General features: G+C 42.9%; 1 protein-coding gene across 2 annotated transcripts in view; it reads right to left on the bottom strand.

Annotated features, from left to right (window-relative positions):
- Positions 1–1,926: 1,926 nt before the first annotated feature.
- The window catches only part of LOC308585737 (rho GTPase-activating protein 8-like), a 45,516-nt gene continuing 30,423 nt past the window's right edge, over positions 1,927–17,019 (bottom strand). The window contains exons 10-13 of one of the 2 annotated variants that reach the window (XM_081191793.1): positions 10,668–10,745; positions 9,192–9,320; positions 7,778–7,881; positions 1,927–4,332 (exon numbers count right to left, since the gene is read on the bottom strand). In XM_081191793.1, the coding sequence (XP_081047919.1) occupies positions 4,135–4,332; positions 7,778–7,881; positions 9,192–9,320; positions 10,668–10,745 (509 nt within the window). In that variant the 3' untranslated portion in view covers positions 1,927–4,134. The remainder of the gene's footprint in view (positions 4,333–7,777; positions 7,882–9,191; positions 9,321–10,667; positions 10,746–17,019) is intronic. The other variant, XM_081191794.1, reaches the window with a different exon arrangement.

Raw genomic sequence — 17,019 nt, 5'->3', positions numbered from 1 at the left:
TAGGATTCAGAATGCAGCAGTCTGATTGGTCCTAGAACAATAGGATCCAAATTGCAGCAGTCTGATTGGTCCTAGAACAATAGGATTCAGAATGCAGCAGTCTGATTGGTCCTAGAACAATAGGATTCAGAATGCAGCAGTCTGATTGGTCCTAGAACAATAGGATTCAGAATGTCCTAGAACAATGCAGCAGTATGATTGGTTGGCAGGAACCGCCCAATCATGCTCCAGATATAAGTGAATCCACAACCTGATTGGCTTACAGTAGAATTCCAGAATTAGCCAATCATGTGCAGCCCATTGTGTAAATAATGTATATAAAGCAGATACTTTGAGGGGACATTCATTCATTCCTCCTCACCACTATGAGCTGAATAAAGAGCATGAAATCACTTTGCAACTCTGAGTATATTTCAATAGCCATGTTCAAATATATAAAAGGATGTCACATAGAGGAGGGAGAGAGGTTGTTTTCTGCTGCTCCAGAGAAGCGGACACGGAGCAATGGATCCAAACTACAAGAAAGAAGATTCCACCTAAACATTAGGAAGAACTTCCTGACAGTAAGAGCTGTTTGACAGTGGAATTTGCTGCCAAGGAGTGTGGTGGAGTCTCCTACTTTGGAGGTCTTTAAGCAGAGGCTTGACAACCATATGTCAGGAGTGCTCTGATGGTGTTTCCTGCTTGGCAGGGGGTTGGACTCGATGGCCCTTGTGGTCTCTTCCAACTCTTTGATTCTATGATTCTACAGTATGTATTATTTTTTTCATGATGCAGGTTGGGAGCTCAGGGTAGCAGACATGGCCTTGCCTGAGCTCTGCAAAGGCGTGTGTGGTTGAAATGAGACTGCCTATCCACAAGCAGGACAGACTTCAGCTCTTGCAAAGAGACTTCCCCTGGTGTATCCTCACTTCCTTGTTAGTCTCCCCCCAACATGCTCTAGTGGGTTGGGGGACCCTCTGGAGCAGATTGGGGGGCATGTTGGAGTGCAAGGGGAAGCAGACATTCCAACATCTGAGCAGAAATTGGCTCAGGTGTTCTTGGATATCACACATGGAGCTTAAATGCACTAGGGACGATCTGCTACCCCAGAGTAATGCTGCTGCTTTGATTATGTTGAATTTAATTTATTCACATTTTGATCCTGATCTATTCCTTTGCTGTCTGCTACGTATTAATTCATGAAAGCTTTGTTAGTTAAGCAAACATGAATATTTTTTCATTATAGTCATTCTTAATTTATGAAAGGAATTGCTTTTTTATCTATTCAGAAGAAGTTTAACTGGAATGTTTGCTAGCTAGTTAACGTGGATATACATTTACGGAATGTATCTAATCAGCTGAGTATATTTATGTGTTGTTTTGCTGCATCTACATGTTGATTTGTTTTACTCTTTCCATGAGCCGCTTTGAGTATATTTATGGGAAAGCAGCAAATAAAGACACAAATATAATTAATAGCAAACAGGCACCTGATTCCTGCACTGCTCTGCTGAAATCAGAAGCTCTTGGCCACGCGGAAGACCCTGCAGCAGATGTCTCCTATGCCAGCATTACTCAGGTCTTGAGCAATAAGTGCAAGCCATAGCATGGGCTTTTCACATTACCCAATAGCATGGGAAAGAATCACATTGCAAATTGCTTTTTCCACCTTACAAACATGAGCAATGGGCCTTAAATTACACCTAAAGATGTAACCTGTGAAGTGGCCCTGTATTTACAGCTGATGCAGTAAAAGGATGAAGTTCATCTTAATCAGAAGTTCTACTTATTCCTGCTCCCACCTCCTACATGGGATCAAATTGGAGCAATTCTCAAAGAACAAATCTGATGTCTTCTTGTAAAAGACTTAGAAATGGTAGGAAAATCCAATACATCACTGTAACTTTGCAAACACAAAACGCAAACCCTCACAAAAGATTAATGTGTGGTCAAAGTATATCAATCAATTTTTTATTGCAGTCCAAAGACTCACCAATAGATTCCAGTACATAAAAAGACATAAAACATACTTACTACTTGGACATCAGATAAAACTAAGCTTTTTTCAGACCTTTAACTAATACAAAGTGCTCTCTGATCCTGTCCACCTTAGAATGAAACTTGGCAACTGCCAAAGATACACTGGGAAACCTATCCTCTAATAGGTACCTAACATAAAATTGTGTAGGTCTTCCTGGAAGGTTTGCAATTAAAGGGAATTACTTTTTGTTGTCAGACCTGCTTGTATAGTCTGCAGGACAGTAGAATATGCTGCACAGATTCTACTTCCTGAATTGTACAGGGGCATAATCTAGCAGAGTAAGGAAATACCTGCAAATCTGCCTTGGAGCATTTTAGAAGGAAACACATTCAGTCTGGCCTTGGTAAAAAGTCTGCGGTAGTTGACCACTGTCAAGTTCTTTAGATATTCAGCTATGTGAAATGTCCCGACATACTGTAAACTCACAGCTCTTGGTGAGCAGGATGAGTATGAACAGGTCTGCAGATCACCATAGGCAACGGCCCACAATCTTTGTTTTAGTGATTTAAAGGCTATGTTGAAGCCCAAGTGTTCAAGAAGAGATGGGGACGGCCCAATTAAGGAAGCTTTTTGGGTGTTGCACTTGGACCAGAAACTAACATACTCATTCTGCGCTAGATGTTGTAGTAGTCCTGTCCCCAATATGAAAACACCGACTTTAAGCCAGTATCTGAAGGCTGCCCACCAGGCCCAGGTCAGTAGCGGGCATTCCCAAGTTTCCAAGAAAATGACTGAGGTAGGCACATCTGGGGATCTGGAGGACAGCCCTTAAGAATTTAGCCTGGAGATCATCCAACTCAGATGTTAATCCTCCACTCCAGATATTAGAGGTATATAGTAATTCGGCAGCTGTCCTGAATATTTTGATGGCAGGTGGAATATACTGGCCCCTTTTAGTAAAGTGGCCAATTGACTAACTTGTGCTTTCTGGAGGGCTGCAGATCTATGGGAGATCCATGTCATTATGTGATGGAATGTCAGCCCCAGGTATTGGAAGCTTCTAATCTGATTGAGGGCGTGCTCATCTAGTGACCATTGGCATTGGGAAAGATTCTTTTCAAAAACCCAAATTTTAGATTTCCCAAAGGTAATTTTTAGGCCATTCTGTACACAATAAGGCATGAACCTCTTTAGTTGATAATTGAGACCTGGTCTGGAACATGAGAGAATGGCTGTGTTGTCAGCATACAATAATAATGGAGTCCTCCTGACCCCAGGTGGCCAAGTGGCTCCTCTAGCACATCCTCTCGGTCATTTATAAATTTGGTAAACAATGAGGGGGCCAGGATACATTTATAATTATCTAGTGGCAGCTAAAATAGCAGTATGTACTTGTTGCTAGGCGCCAGTCAGTAGGCTGTCAGCCATCAGTTTCTGAGCCAGATGATGAGAGATCAACTGAATTTAGATTTAGACCAAATCCATCTTTTTAGAGGAGGACTCATGTGACTCCCCTCTATCAACCCATGCCCATGAACCCTTGGAGGAGGGATTTCACATACAATAAACACTTACTCTACAAAAATCCATATATACACAGTTTATACAGCATTGCATTCATAAATGTATAAAGTGTTCCTGAGAAAACATAGCAAAAAATATTTCTTATTAAATTTATATAATGTCCTTCATCCAAAGATCACAGGTGGGCTACAGTATAAGTAATTTAAGACTGTATGCAACTTAAATGCTTTAAAAGGCAGACATTACTAAAGGAATGAAATCTAAATCAACTGTTACACCTTGCGCCCTCAAAATTACTTTCTAAGATTTTTTTGTACTGATAGCTTTGTAGATGTTACACAGTCATGTGCTTTGAAAAATTTAAGAGAAATTTGACTGGGAGCACAGCTCAGTGGAAAAGTGCCCTGTCTTGTATGTTAGTGGTCCCAGATCCAATCTCTGGCATCAACCAAGGGAACAGAGGTAGCAGATTTGGAAGACACACACACCTGGCACCTGGAGTTGCCAGTAGGAATAAGCCTATTTTGTACAAGGCTTCTTCATGTGAAGCAATTCATTTCTGTATGCACTGAAAATAGATTCAGTGGAGTCTAGCGCAGAATAATGAGTGTCCTTCCTAGGGGTGCATCCCAGTACTGTATGTGTTTTCAAGGTAACTGCTCACCAGGTACACTTCGAGAACTGAAGATTGAGGGGTAGAAATCTATCAGTAACCCAATGAAAATATTTATCGGTACCAGAGTACTGAAAGAAGGAGTGCCTTTGGGTGACCAGATTAAATTCAGGCCGAAGACGCAAGCCAGGTTGGAACCAGTCATTTTGTTGAAAATGCTTTCCTGTGACACCTGGAAAGAGGCAACACATGCAGATCATTAAGCACAAAACACACAGAGGACCAAACTGCTAACTATTCAGAACTGGAGGCACAGCTGCCTCCACTTTAAAGATTTCATTCTGCACTCTGCTTCCCTGCCAAGAAGTCTGCCCAGCCTCTTATTATTTTACAATAAAATAAGATAAACAATTGACGCAGCATTTGTTTACTAGCAGGTATAGTGGAATTGGTATACATAACTCTGACAGTCATCTGATTCCAACTCTGAACAGCAAAGTAGAGATGGAGTTAGGGGAGTTTGACCGGTTTGCCTGCCCATGAGGGCACTGCAGGGAGCACCACAACAATGACAAACAATGGAAGGCGGGGGGGGCACTGAATTTTGGTGTTGCCCGGGATGCTGCTGAAATTTGGAAACCCAAAGCACCACAGCCAGGATACGAACTCCGCAGGTTAAGCCAAACCCATTTTCAGCCCTGCCCACCTGCCCAAGGCCAGTCCCGAGGAGAAGGTTGGCTCATGGAGCCCAAAAGGTTCCTTAGCCCTAGACTACGGGGATAGAGAGCAGGGTCGGCCTACGTGAGCCAGGTCCATGGGTGCGTACAGCAAGCAGAATCCACATTCACAAGGGGGTAAGTTGCTGAAATGCCAAGGAGTTCTTTGGGTTCTCAAGAGATGAAGAGACATGTGGTGCTATGTAGGACACCAGGGGAAGGCTCCTTCAGAAGCATCAAGCTGCCTCATTCCTTCTCCTCCTTGGGGGCCAGGGATGGAGGCCAGAGCCAGGCCCTCAGCTTTCTCCTACCCCGGGGTTCTCAAAGTGGGGGTCCATGGACCACGAGTGGCCTGCTAGCTTTATTCCGGTAGTCTGCAGTGGCGATTCCCAGGGATGGGAGTCCCTGGGATAACTCAGTCAGTAGAGCTTAAGATTCTTAATCTCAGGGTCAGGGGCTGAGCAAGAAGATTCCTGCACTGCAGATGGCTGGACTAGATGACCTTGGTGATAGCTTCCAACTCTACCATTCTATGCTTCTATGCTGGTTATACTTTTATGTTGCTGTTAAAAATTTAGTAAATTGTGGTGGTAGTGGATGTTTACTTTTCAGTGTGCCTGCCAATAAAATATATTCATTACAAGCCAGATGTGCTTGTACTGATCTCATTTGTAGCCATGCTCACAGAGGTAAGAATGAGATTTATTAGTAGGCTCTAGGACTTGTGGGATGGGAGTTGTCTTTGGAGCAAGAGACACTCCTAAGTAGGCGAAATCCTTTTCTGAACTGAGACAGTGTCCAATGTTTCCATCATATATATCAGGAACATTCTGCGCTCATCACCTGAGTCCACTGCGGAGGACTTGCAGCTTTTCATTTCAAACAGCTGTGCAAGGGAGGCTCCCTCTCTCTCAAGCCTTCCCACATGAGCACCTTCACAGCGTCCCTTTTGCCTGCCTCAGACTTCCCCAAGAGCCCTGCTTAAATCAATAATGCCCCCGGTGCTGGGGTGATGGCGTCCATACCCATCCTTTGGCTTGAAATGTCTAACTTTATTGACCACCAATGTTGCTGGCCACAAGCTGAACTGCACAAAGCCGCCTGGTGTTTATGTCAACTGGAAATCTTCAGCTGCCCTCCCAGGATGTTCACACTACCTTGACCTTTCCAAATGTAAAGTGTTCCCTCAGACAGTGAAGATGAAAAAACAAGGATCAGCAAAAACTGCAGATCTGAGCACCAAAATCAACTCAAGTCTGCACTTTACATAATAAGGGACACTCAAAAATAATTCTATGTTCTGTTATCCAATTACCAGAGACATCACAGAGTACTTTTGCACACCTCATTAACACCTTGAGCGTTGAGAAGTGTGTTGAAACGGCATGTCTATTACTGGAACAAAAAGTCACTTAGATCCATAATGCTGAGGAGAGATATTTGTAGCTAAAATAATAGCAAATGAGGTGAGGATTTTCATAATAGCTTCTGGAGATTATATTAAGCAATGACAGATGAAGGTATCTGATGCATTCTGTAGTACTGTGTAAGCAGAAATGGCTCTATTATAAGGGAAACTGAGGCAGAATGAAAGAATCACCTTGCTGCGTCACAGGGGCCACTTAGTCTAGTTTTATATATGTTTTATATATGTTGTGAGCCACCCAGAGTGGCTGGGGAAACCCAGCCAGATGGCCAAGGTATAAATAATAAAATTATTATTAGTAGTAACCCGTCTGCAACATGGTCCACGCACTTCTGCTTCTTAAAAAGGTGCAGCCTCTCTGGGCTCAACAAAAGCAGAGGCGTTCAATGTGATGAAGGAAGTGTGAATGCCAGCAAGACAACTGCCTTAGGAGGCAGGTTTATTAGCCTCCCCCCATTTACAACAGAGAGACAAACCCCTCAAAGCAATGTTAATATTATATCACATGCAGCTGAATAAATGTGTATAGAAATGGTGTGCATGCTCTGGGCAACTGTGACGAACTGGAGCTTCACAGCCATGTGTATTTGCAGCAAAACTGTCCCTTGCTATGATCAACATGTGGATGTCATTCTTTTTTGAATGTGAAAAGACTTCCCACACTGGAAAAAGTGGTCAGAGTGCAGCAGATTTAAAAGATAAGCACACATACTTCAATAGGTGCCACTGGAAATTGGATGGTTGCAGGTCTCCAGACTGCTGTTATTTTGTTATTTGGCTAGATATGGCTTTGAAGCTGGATTAAATACATGTTATAGTGGTCACAAGGAGGCTGCTGAAAATGAGAGCCACACAGTGAGTTAGTTCTCCACCCACCACTAGCAGGTGACTTGCTGTGCAGTTGGCCACTGTCCCATGGGAAGACAGCACACCCCTTTTGCAACCTGAAGCTTAGGTTTTAGGAGGAAATATCTTGCCACAGAGACACTTTTCCTTGTGGCACCCTTGCAGCAACTTTAACATGCATTCCAGATCTCAGTCCAGATCTTCTGAACATACTTAACAGTAGAGAGTAAGTTAAGGCAAGGCAAGGTACACCTGACAATTCTTTGCATTGTATCATTTAGGCTGCAGCATCCTTTGACAGACTTTATAGTTTTGTTTTCACAGTGGAAAAAGTAATATTTATGTTCACACGTTTAAGGATCTAGCCTACAAATCAAGGGAAAGCTTTAAGAAGTAAACAAGAGAGGCTTGTAAATGCTTCTTTTAAGCGGTTCAGTGGATTATTTGATTTTATTTGGATTTACATGGCACTATGGGTTATTTATGAAAGGGGTTTATACTAAAGTTATCATTGGGGTCATTAGTCTGCTCTGACTTTTATTATTACTGGAGACAGCAGCAGTTTGTAACTGCTGTTTTGGCAATTAATGTTTCACAGCCTCCTTGCAATTTTTAGAATTAAAACCAGTTGTTGCACAACAGTTTCAGAATTAAACAGCAGCAATCATGAGGATTTAATTCCTACTCACCATATGGAGAAAGCATATAAGAAACTTCAGAACAGCATAATTTTGCTCAGGAAGTCCATGTACAATTTCTCTGCAGTTCATCACCCGTAAGCTACTTTCTACACCTGCAAGAACACAGAATTTATTATAACTAATGTTGATAAAGAGTCAAAGAGGTGGCATTGCCAGAGAGGAACAGTATGTCTTTGTTTGATCCCAAATGATCTAATCTGTCAAGGCTTTTGTCTGGTACAGGCTAATAAAGGAGGACAAAATGCACTTGCAGTTCCAGTTTACACCCTCTATTGAAACTGCCTGGGAACCCTTTGTCCAAACCCAAATCTCTTCCATATCCAAAGTCAATCTAAACAAGACTGCACCACTTATCCATTAGCTAGTGGGAACCTGAGTTCTAATGTGATCTTACCAAAACACACGCAAACACAAGCTGCAACCCAACACACCCCTCACCCTACTTCTCCACACAATGCAGAAGAGTCACAGGTTCACTTCATGCCAAGCAAGAGTGACAAATGACATTCTTTCCTCTAATCATTTGGCAGATGCAGAGCACTTGGCACCAAGGAGGGACCAGCTTCTAATTTCGTACCACCCTTTGCAGACGCTTCGAAACAGCAGGGATAGAGTTTGGCAATCTTTTGTAATATGGCGCCCTTTGTGAGGCCAAACTTTGGTGTCCCCAAATGTCTCTTCTCCCTCTTGGCTTGGCGCCCTGTGCGGGGAAAGCATTTACACTGCTCTAAATCCAGCACTGGAAACAGCAAAATATTCTTGCTTCTTTCTCGGTGTCTGCACAGTCCCGTGTGAAATGGTTGACTCCTTGCCTGTATCAAGTTCCACGACACTTGAGGGAGGATCAGGGCTGACTATAAAGCCCAACCAAAATATGTGAACCCCTGCAATGGGAACTTTGATTTCACTTGTAGGCCTGCAAAGTCTTTCAAAGAAAAGCATGTGTCTAACTCTCATGGTTCATGTAGACAGATTTGAATACTGCATCGCATGTCAACTCTTCCACAGAAATCCATGGGACTTGCAAGTGCTCAGTTCTGGCAGTGTTTTTTGGACGGCAGAAATCACAGATAAATCAGAACCACATTATTTATTATTATTATTACAGTGGTACCTCGGGTTACATATGCTTCAGGTTACAGACTCCGCTAACCCAGAAATAGTGCTTCAGGTTAAGAACTTTGCTTCAGGATGAGAACAGAAATTGTGCTCTGGCGGCGCGGCAGCAGCAGGAGGCCCCATTAGCTAAAGTGGTGCTTCAGGTTAAGAACAGTTTCAGGTTAAGTACGGACCTCCGGAACAAATTAAGTACTTAACCCGAGGTACCACTGTAGTAGTAGTATTATTATTATTATTATTATTATTATTATTATTATTATTATTATTATTATTATTTACTCACTGGTAATTCCAATGATTTGATCATAGGGTTCAAAGGTCAGTAAAGGCTCTGGGAGTTCCCTGAGTAAAGTCTTAAGTATGACAGCAGGAATATGGATATCTCCATAATCATCGAAATTAACAGATTTTCCTACGTTAAAAAAAAGCCAAATTAGCAATATAGTTTTACAACCTATTTACGGTCTGTAGGCAGACCAACATTGCATTATGAAGATGTCTGCAAACATAACATGAACCCTGACCGGTGGGAATTTCTTGCAGAGGATCACAGCACCTGAAGACAGTCAGGTCGTATATCCACATCAGTGACCAGAGGAAGAATGATCGCTGGGAGGAATGCAGAGAGAAGCAACCAGCTGCAATAAAACATGTCTCTCCTGTATTGGTCTCTACAGCCACAATAGGCGCTGTAACTCTCCAACCAATTGATTTCACCCCTTTCATGACATCAGGTAATTATTCAGTATTCTAAACATTTCAAATGCCTACTGTTATTTCACAGGTTGTTGCTGCCTATCTTAATGTTAGGATGACATATTGCCCTTACTTCAACCAGTAGATTTGTCAGCTATAGCCTGGACCCACAGAACAGCTCGTCCCAATTCCCAAAGAGTCTTTTGATTTGTGTTTATGCAAAAGCAGCCCTCATGCACTTAAGAAACATAGAGGACCTTCAAATGGGTTTGTGATATGGAATGTAACTTTGCCATTCAAAGGCGGAGTGAGTCAAGACATAGAACTGCCTTATAGTCAGACAACTGATTCATCCAAAACAGTACTGTCTACTCCAGGGCTAGCCAGCATCTTGTTGGGCTACAACTGCCATCTCCCCTGACCATTGGCCATGCTCACTGTTGCAGTCAAACATTTCAAATTAACTAGTCTGTGAAGTAAGGGATCCTCTTAAGTGACAATTCTAGGGACCGAGCCTGGGACTTCATGGATGCAAATCTTGTGCCCTAGCAAGAGGCTGCCTAAATCCAACTGAGTACACCCATTGTAATTCTTTTGAGCTTGGCTAAAAGTTTCAGTTGATTAACTAGCATGGACCAATTTCAATGGATAAGGCTAAAAATTAAGATCCTGCTAGTTTATCTATTAATTGTTTATTATTATGGTTCTGGTAGGTTAGTGTAATACTGAATGGGAAAAATAATTAAGGGTAGCCTTTACTCTTGACAATGAGCTATAATTTATCATTAATTTATCATTTAGTATACAAACACAATCTCAAATTTCTTTCAATTTCCCCAAAGGAATCCATATCTGGTAATATGCACATCTATTTAAATGTCATCAATTAAAAGGCAGATGATTAATCAACTACTCACTGAAGACAGCCTTACACAACATGACATTTCATGTTACAAATCAGCTTATCATTAACCAATAGAGTAATAAGGAATCTATGCTCACCAAAATAAACAATATTTTAAAAATCATTATTATCTTTTGATTATAGCAGATGAAAACTTACCCTGATTATAAAGTTTCTGAATTTCCTTAATACTTTGTATGCTAGCTGACCGTCTAAACAGTCCTTCTGCTTTGAGTCCTGTAAGGAGGTGGGGGTGGGGAAGCATTAATAGGATTCCTCATAAAATTGCTGTTCACAAACATCTTTCTGCTGGTTCAGATCCCTAAGACTCCAGTGCAAGAGAAAGGGATGTCTGACTAAGTATGCTCACAATCACAGGAGCTGCACCCTGGTGGTGGTTCACGTGAGTACAGGAGTGTATTTTTCAGTTGCTCTGCTTATGTACACACTGCTGTCAGGAAGGGTCAGGCTTATTTATTATGACCTGGTTTTCTGGATATGTACCCTCACAAGAAAGTTTGCAACATAATCACATAGCAACGATACCCTAAAATTCTGAATTCTAACAGTTAAAATGATGTTAAAAGATGGCAGCAAGAGATAAAACATTTGTTAAAACACAGCATCGTAAAATTACTCAACTGGATGAAAGAACTCTTTAAAGCTTTCCTAAAGGCCAAATATACAGGATCAAACCTATTTCCAGTGTGGTGGCGGCTGTGTTCTGCAAATGTGGGGTTGTCACGGAAAAGGCATCGTCCCTGGTACTCACTAATATAACAGCTCTCAATGGTGGACTACAAAGCAAGGTCTCAGATGCTAATATTAAGGCAGGGCCATAAGGGTGAAGATGGTCTTTCAGAGAGGCTGCCCCAAACTTTAGGGTATTCATAGGATAATACCAGTAGCTTAAAATGAACCTGCAAGTGGGTCAGATTTAGCCGGGGAATTGTTGAATCGGCATGCCATGCACTGCCCACCAAAGCCTTGCTTACCCGGGTTGTGCAACTGCACCTTCCAGGTTCCAGTGAGGCCAGGCCTCCTCAATATTCCTCAGCTACGTGGGCTGCAGTGGGCCCTGCCCTGGCTGCACCAGGCTCCCTCTACTGTGAGGAGGGCAGCCGTAGCAGGCCCCTCTGGGCCTTTGGGAGGGCGCGCCAGGGCTCCTCCCAGTGTGTGACATCATGTGCAGCATGCGTGACTTTGTGTGCACCAGGCACCCACAATATTGGGTGGAACCCGGCACTCCTGGCAAGATCGCACAAGAGCCCCATGAGATCACATGGAGGCTTCAGTTTGACTGGGTGGGGCCGAAGTCTCGCCACAACCAAGAAGCTGTCATAGCTGTTTCTCCTCACTTCTGTGGTAGTGGCAGCAGTGGGCATGCCTGTGGAGGCACCCCTTCAATGTTGCAGTCTGATACAGCTGCCTCAGTCTGCTTCATGGATGGGATGGCCCTGACTGGGAGTTGTCTCCATGTAGTTGGCTCATTGGGCTACTCTAAACAGGCATCTGAGTTGACCCATAAATACAAGAGCGTTTCCATCGGTCCTTAAAAGATTGTGAACTGATTCTGATGAGCATGAGAATATTCAGCTGCATGAAGAAGCCACTCACACAATCCATCTATTCATGTGAGCTGTGCAGCACTGGAACCATGAGCTTAGCAACATTGCGGCTCCACCATGCATCTTTTAAAAAGTAGAAATGGGAAGTGACTTTGTCACCAATACACAGCTTGTGTTGTTGTTGTTGTTGTTGTTGTTGTTGTTGTTGTTGTTGTTGTTGTTGTTGTTGTTGTTGTTGTTCAAATGAGTTCTCTTTCAGATTTCCTTGCTTGGGTCCAAGCTTTCTTCTTTCCCAACTATCTGGAAAATGTGGCCTTATTCTTTTTCCTGTCCCAAATGACAACTTTCATTCTCATTCTCCCAATTTTGTTGTGGGCAGAATAGTTTGCCCTTATCTTCTACAGCCTAGACAAGTTTCACTTGGGATAGATTTTCGAGCAGTCAGTCCTTTGGTTCACGAGAGTTTATATAACAGTTAATGCTCTTGTCTGTTGAAGATCTCCTTGTGTAAAGTGCTGCATAATAAATGTTTCCTTTTAGCAGGCTGGGTTTTTGTTTATTTTTTCCCGGTATGCTTTAGTTTAAAGTGACTTGCAGCAAGCCTTAATTGAAGACATTAATCTGAATTACAGACAGCAGCTGTGCTTGTCTGGAACGGTTGTTTGAGACTCACATCTTTCTTACTTTAGCAGTGCCATAGCATCAAACCTTTGCCGGGTAGCCTTCCTGCCAGTCTTGAGGTCAGAGCAACATTTAACTACAGCATAGAAATATGAAATAATGGTCTGACCTATTATTCATATCAGAGATCGCATTAATCAGGCAGCCTGAGATGTGAGTGGATATCCCTTGGTCTTTTTGGAAGATAAATATACAAAATGGTTGATTGGTTATCTGAACACGAGCTTTTCTGGGTGTGGATTTTAGAGGTCTGTGTTCAAATTCCTGGCTAGACATACAGAATAGCCTTGGGCAGTTCAGTCTTCTGCCTTAGCATTATACGTATTCCAACAAACCCAAGGTAGCTGAAACTATCAACAGAACTGTATGGAACAACCTTACATTTACAGAGCAAAATATCCTCTTGAATTATATCCCCAGCACCTGGAACCTTACAAAAGGACAATGCGAGTGGACTCTCCTTACCACAGCAAAAAGACTGATACTGATGAATTGGAAAAATTTAAATGCTGCTCCCTTCTACGATTGGATTGGGGACTTATACAAACTCACAACATTTGAACAACTTGCATATAAACACAGACTTGCCATGGACAAATTCAATGATATTTTGAACCCATTCTTACAAATACTGTAATAGCTTAAGATCTGGTGAGGCACAATAACAACTTTGTAAAGTATACAGTTTTGGGTCCCCCCTTTATTTTCCCTTCTTTTTCTTCTTCTTCTACTTAAGAATCATAGAATCATAGAATCATAGAGTTGGAAGAGACCACAAGGGCCATCGAGTCCAACCCCCTGCCAAGCAGGAAACACCATCAGAGCACTCCTGACATATGGTTGTCAAGCCTCTGCTTAAAGACCTCCAAAGTAGGAGACTCCACCACACTCCTTGGCAGCAAATTCCACTGTCGAACAGCTCTTACTGTCAGGAAGTTCTTCCTAATGTTTAGGTGGAATCTTCTTTCTTGTAGTTTGGATCCATTGCTCCGTGTCCGCTTCTCTGGAGCAGCAGAAAACAACCTTTCTCCCTCCTCTATGTGACATCCTTTTATATATTTGAACATGGCTATCATATCACCCCTTAACCTCCTCTTCTCCAGGCTAAACATGCCCAGCTCCCTTAGCCGTTCCTCATAAGGCATCGTTTCCAGGCCTTTGACCATTTTGGTTGCCCTCCTCTGGACACGTTCCAGTTTCTCAGTGTCCTTCTTGAATTGTGGTGCCCAGAACTGGACACAGTACTCCAGGTGTGGTCTGACCAGAGCAGAATACAGTGGCACTATTACTTCCCTTGATCTAGATGCTATACTCCTATTGATGCAGCCCAGGATTGCATTGGCTCTTTTAGCTGCCGCGTCACACTGTTGGCTCATGTCAAGTTTGTGGTCAACCAAGACTCCTAGATCCTTTTCACATGTACTGCTCTCAAGCCAGGTGTCACCCATCTTGTATTTGTGCCTCTCATTTTTTTTGCCCAAGTGCAATACTTTACATTTCTCCCTGTTAAAATTCATTTTGTTTGTTTTTGCCCAGTTCTCTAATCTGTCAAGGTCGTTTTGAAGTGTGATCCTGTCCTCTGGGGTGTTAGCCACCCCTCCCAGTTTGGTGTCATCTGCAAATTTGATCAGGATGCCCTTGAGTCCATCATCCAAGTCGTTGATAAAGATGTTAAATAAGACCGGGCCCAAGACAGAACCCTGTGGCACCCCACTAGTCACTCTTCTCCAGGATGAAGAGGAACCATTGATGAGCACCCTTTGGGTTCGGTCAGTCAGCCAGTTACAAATCCACTGAGTGGTAGCAGAGTCAAGACCGCATTTTACCAGCTTCTTTACAAGAATATCATGGGGCACCTTGTCAAATGCCTTGCTGAAATCAAGATAGGCTATATCCACTGAGTTCCCTTCATCTACCAGGCTTGTAATTCTGTCAAAAAATGAGATCAGGTTAGTCTGACATGACTTATTTTTCAGAAATCCATGCTGACTATTGGTGATCACAGCATTCCTTTCTAGGTGCGCACAGACTGTTTGCTTAATGATCTGCTCCAGAATCTTCCCTGCTATTGATGTCAGACTGACTGGGCGGTAATTATTTGGGTCCTCTCTTTTCCCCTTTTTGAAAATAGGGACAACATTTGCCCTCCTCCAGTCTGCCGGGACTTCGCCTGTTCTCCAGGATTTCTCGAAGATGACTGCCAGTGGTTCTGAGATCACATCTGCCAGTTCTTTTAATACTCTTGGATGCAGTTCATCTGGCCCTGGAGACTTGAATACATCTAAACTAGCCAAATATTCTTGTACTATCTCCTTAGTTATTCTGGGCTGTGTTTCCTTTGCTGAATCATTTGCTCCAAATTCTTCAGGTTGGGCATTGTTTTCTTTATCGGAGAAGACTGAGGCAAAGAAGGCATTGAGGAGTTCAGCCCTTTCTGTGTCCCCTGTTTGCATTTCACCATCTTCTCCTCTGAGTGACCCCACTGTTTCTTTGTTCTTCCTTTTGCTATGAACATACCCATAAAAGCCTTTTTTGTTGCTTTTAACCTCTCTAGCAAGCCTGAGTTCATTCTGTGCTTTAGCTTTTCTGACTTTGTGTCTACACGTTCTGGCTATTTGTTTGAATTCCTCTTTGGTGGTTTCCCCCCTTTTCCATTTTTTGTACACATCCTTTTTTAATCTTAATTCAGTTAAAAGTTCTTTAGATAGCCACCCTGGCTTCTTTAGGCACCTTCCATGTTTCCGTCTCATTGGTATTGCCTGACGTTGTGCTTTTACTATCTCCCTCTTAACAAACTCCCAGCCATCATGAACTCCCTTTCCTTTTAGTATTGCTGTCCATGGGATCTCACCCAGCACTTCCCTAAGTTTTATGAAGTCGGCTTTCTTAAAGTCAAGAAATTGAGTCCTAGTATGCTTGGCTGCTCCTTTCCGCTGTATAGTAAACTTCAGAAGAGCATGATCACTCGCGCCTAATGATCCTTCCACTTCTACCCCACTAACCAGGTCATCAACATTGGTTAGGACCAGATCTAAAATGGCTGTTCCTCTTGTTGCTTCTCCCACTTTCTGGACAATGAAGTTGTCTGCAAGGCCAGTGAGGAATCTGTTTGACCTTATGCTCTTGGCTGAGTTTGACGTCCAACAAATATCCGGGTAATTGAAGTCCCCCATTACTACTATCTCCCTTCCTTTTGCATGCTTGGCCATCTGTTCCAGGAAGGCATCATCTATGTCCTCCGTTTGGCTTGGGGATCTATAGTAAACTCCCACAATGAGGTCTCTGTTATTCTTCTCTCCCTTAATTTTGACCCAAATGCTCTCACATTGGCTTTGAGGTTCTAAATCTTGGATCTCTTCACAGGTATACACATCCCTGACATATAACGCCACTCCTCCTCCTTTCTTGTCTGGTCTGTTTCTCTGAAATAGATTGTATCCCCCCATTATTACATTCCAATCGTGGGACTTATCCCACCAGGTTTCAGTGATGCCTATTATGTCATATTTAGTTTGCTGTACCAAGAGCTCAAGCTCATCTTGTTTATTTCCCATGCTTTGCGCATTAGTGTACAGACATTGAAGTCCATTAATCATTCCCCCGTGTCTCTTATTTAAGGATTTTATCCTCCCACCACTAGGTCCGCGTGCTGTTTGCTCCATTTGGTCTATGACATTTGGATGATCATCTTCATTAATTGATAGACTTCTACCTTCAGGAGCACTGTCTCCCTCCCCCACATTAGTCAGTTTAAAGCCCTCCTGATGAGGTTTCTGAGATTTTTGGCAAAAACATTCCTCCCAACCGTTGTGAGGTGCAGCCCATCACTTGCCAGAAGTCCATCTTCAAGAAACTGCAGTCCGTGATCTAAGAATCCAAACCGTTCCTGTTTACACCATTTGCGAAGCCAGCTGTTCACTTCCACTATTTTCCCCTCTCTCCCTGGGCCACGTCGTTCAACTGGGAGGACAGACGAGATGACAATTTGTGCATTTAGTTGCTTCAATTTCCTGCCGAGAGCCTCGTAGTCTCTTTTGATCTTCTGGAGGCTATTGCTTGCAGTGTCATTGGTTCCCACATGAACCAAGAGGAAGGGGTATTTGTCAGTGGGTTTTATGATTCCTTGCAGTCGTTCAGTTACATCTTGGATCTTAGCCCCGGGGAGACAGCACACTTCCCGAGACATCTTGTCAGGCCCACAGATCACTGCTTCTGTTCCCCTCAGTAGGGAATCCCCTATCACCACTACACGCCTCCTCTTG

Source organism: Podarcis bocagei, assembly GCF_964188305.1.
Source record: "Podarcis bocagei genome assembly, chromosome: 4".
Classification (NCBI taxonomy): domain Eukaryota; kingdom Metazoa; phylum Chordata; class Lepidosauria; order Squamata; family Lacertidae; genus Podarcis; species Podarcis bocagei.
This window is presented reverse-complemented; position numbering and strand designations above follow the sequence as displayed.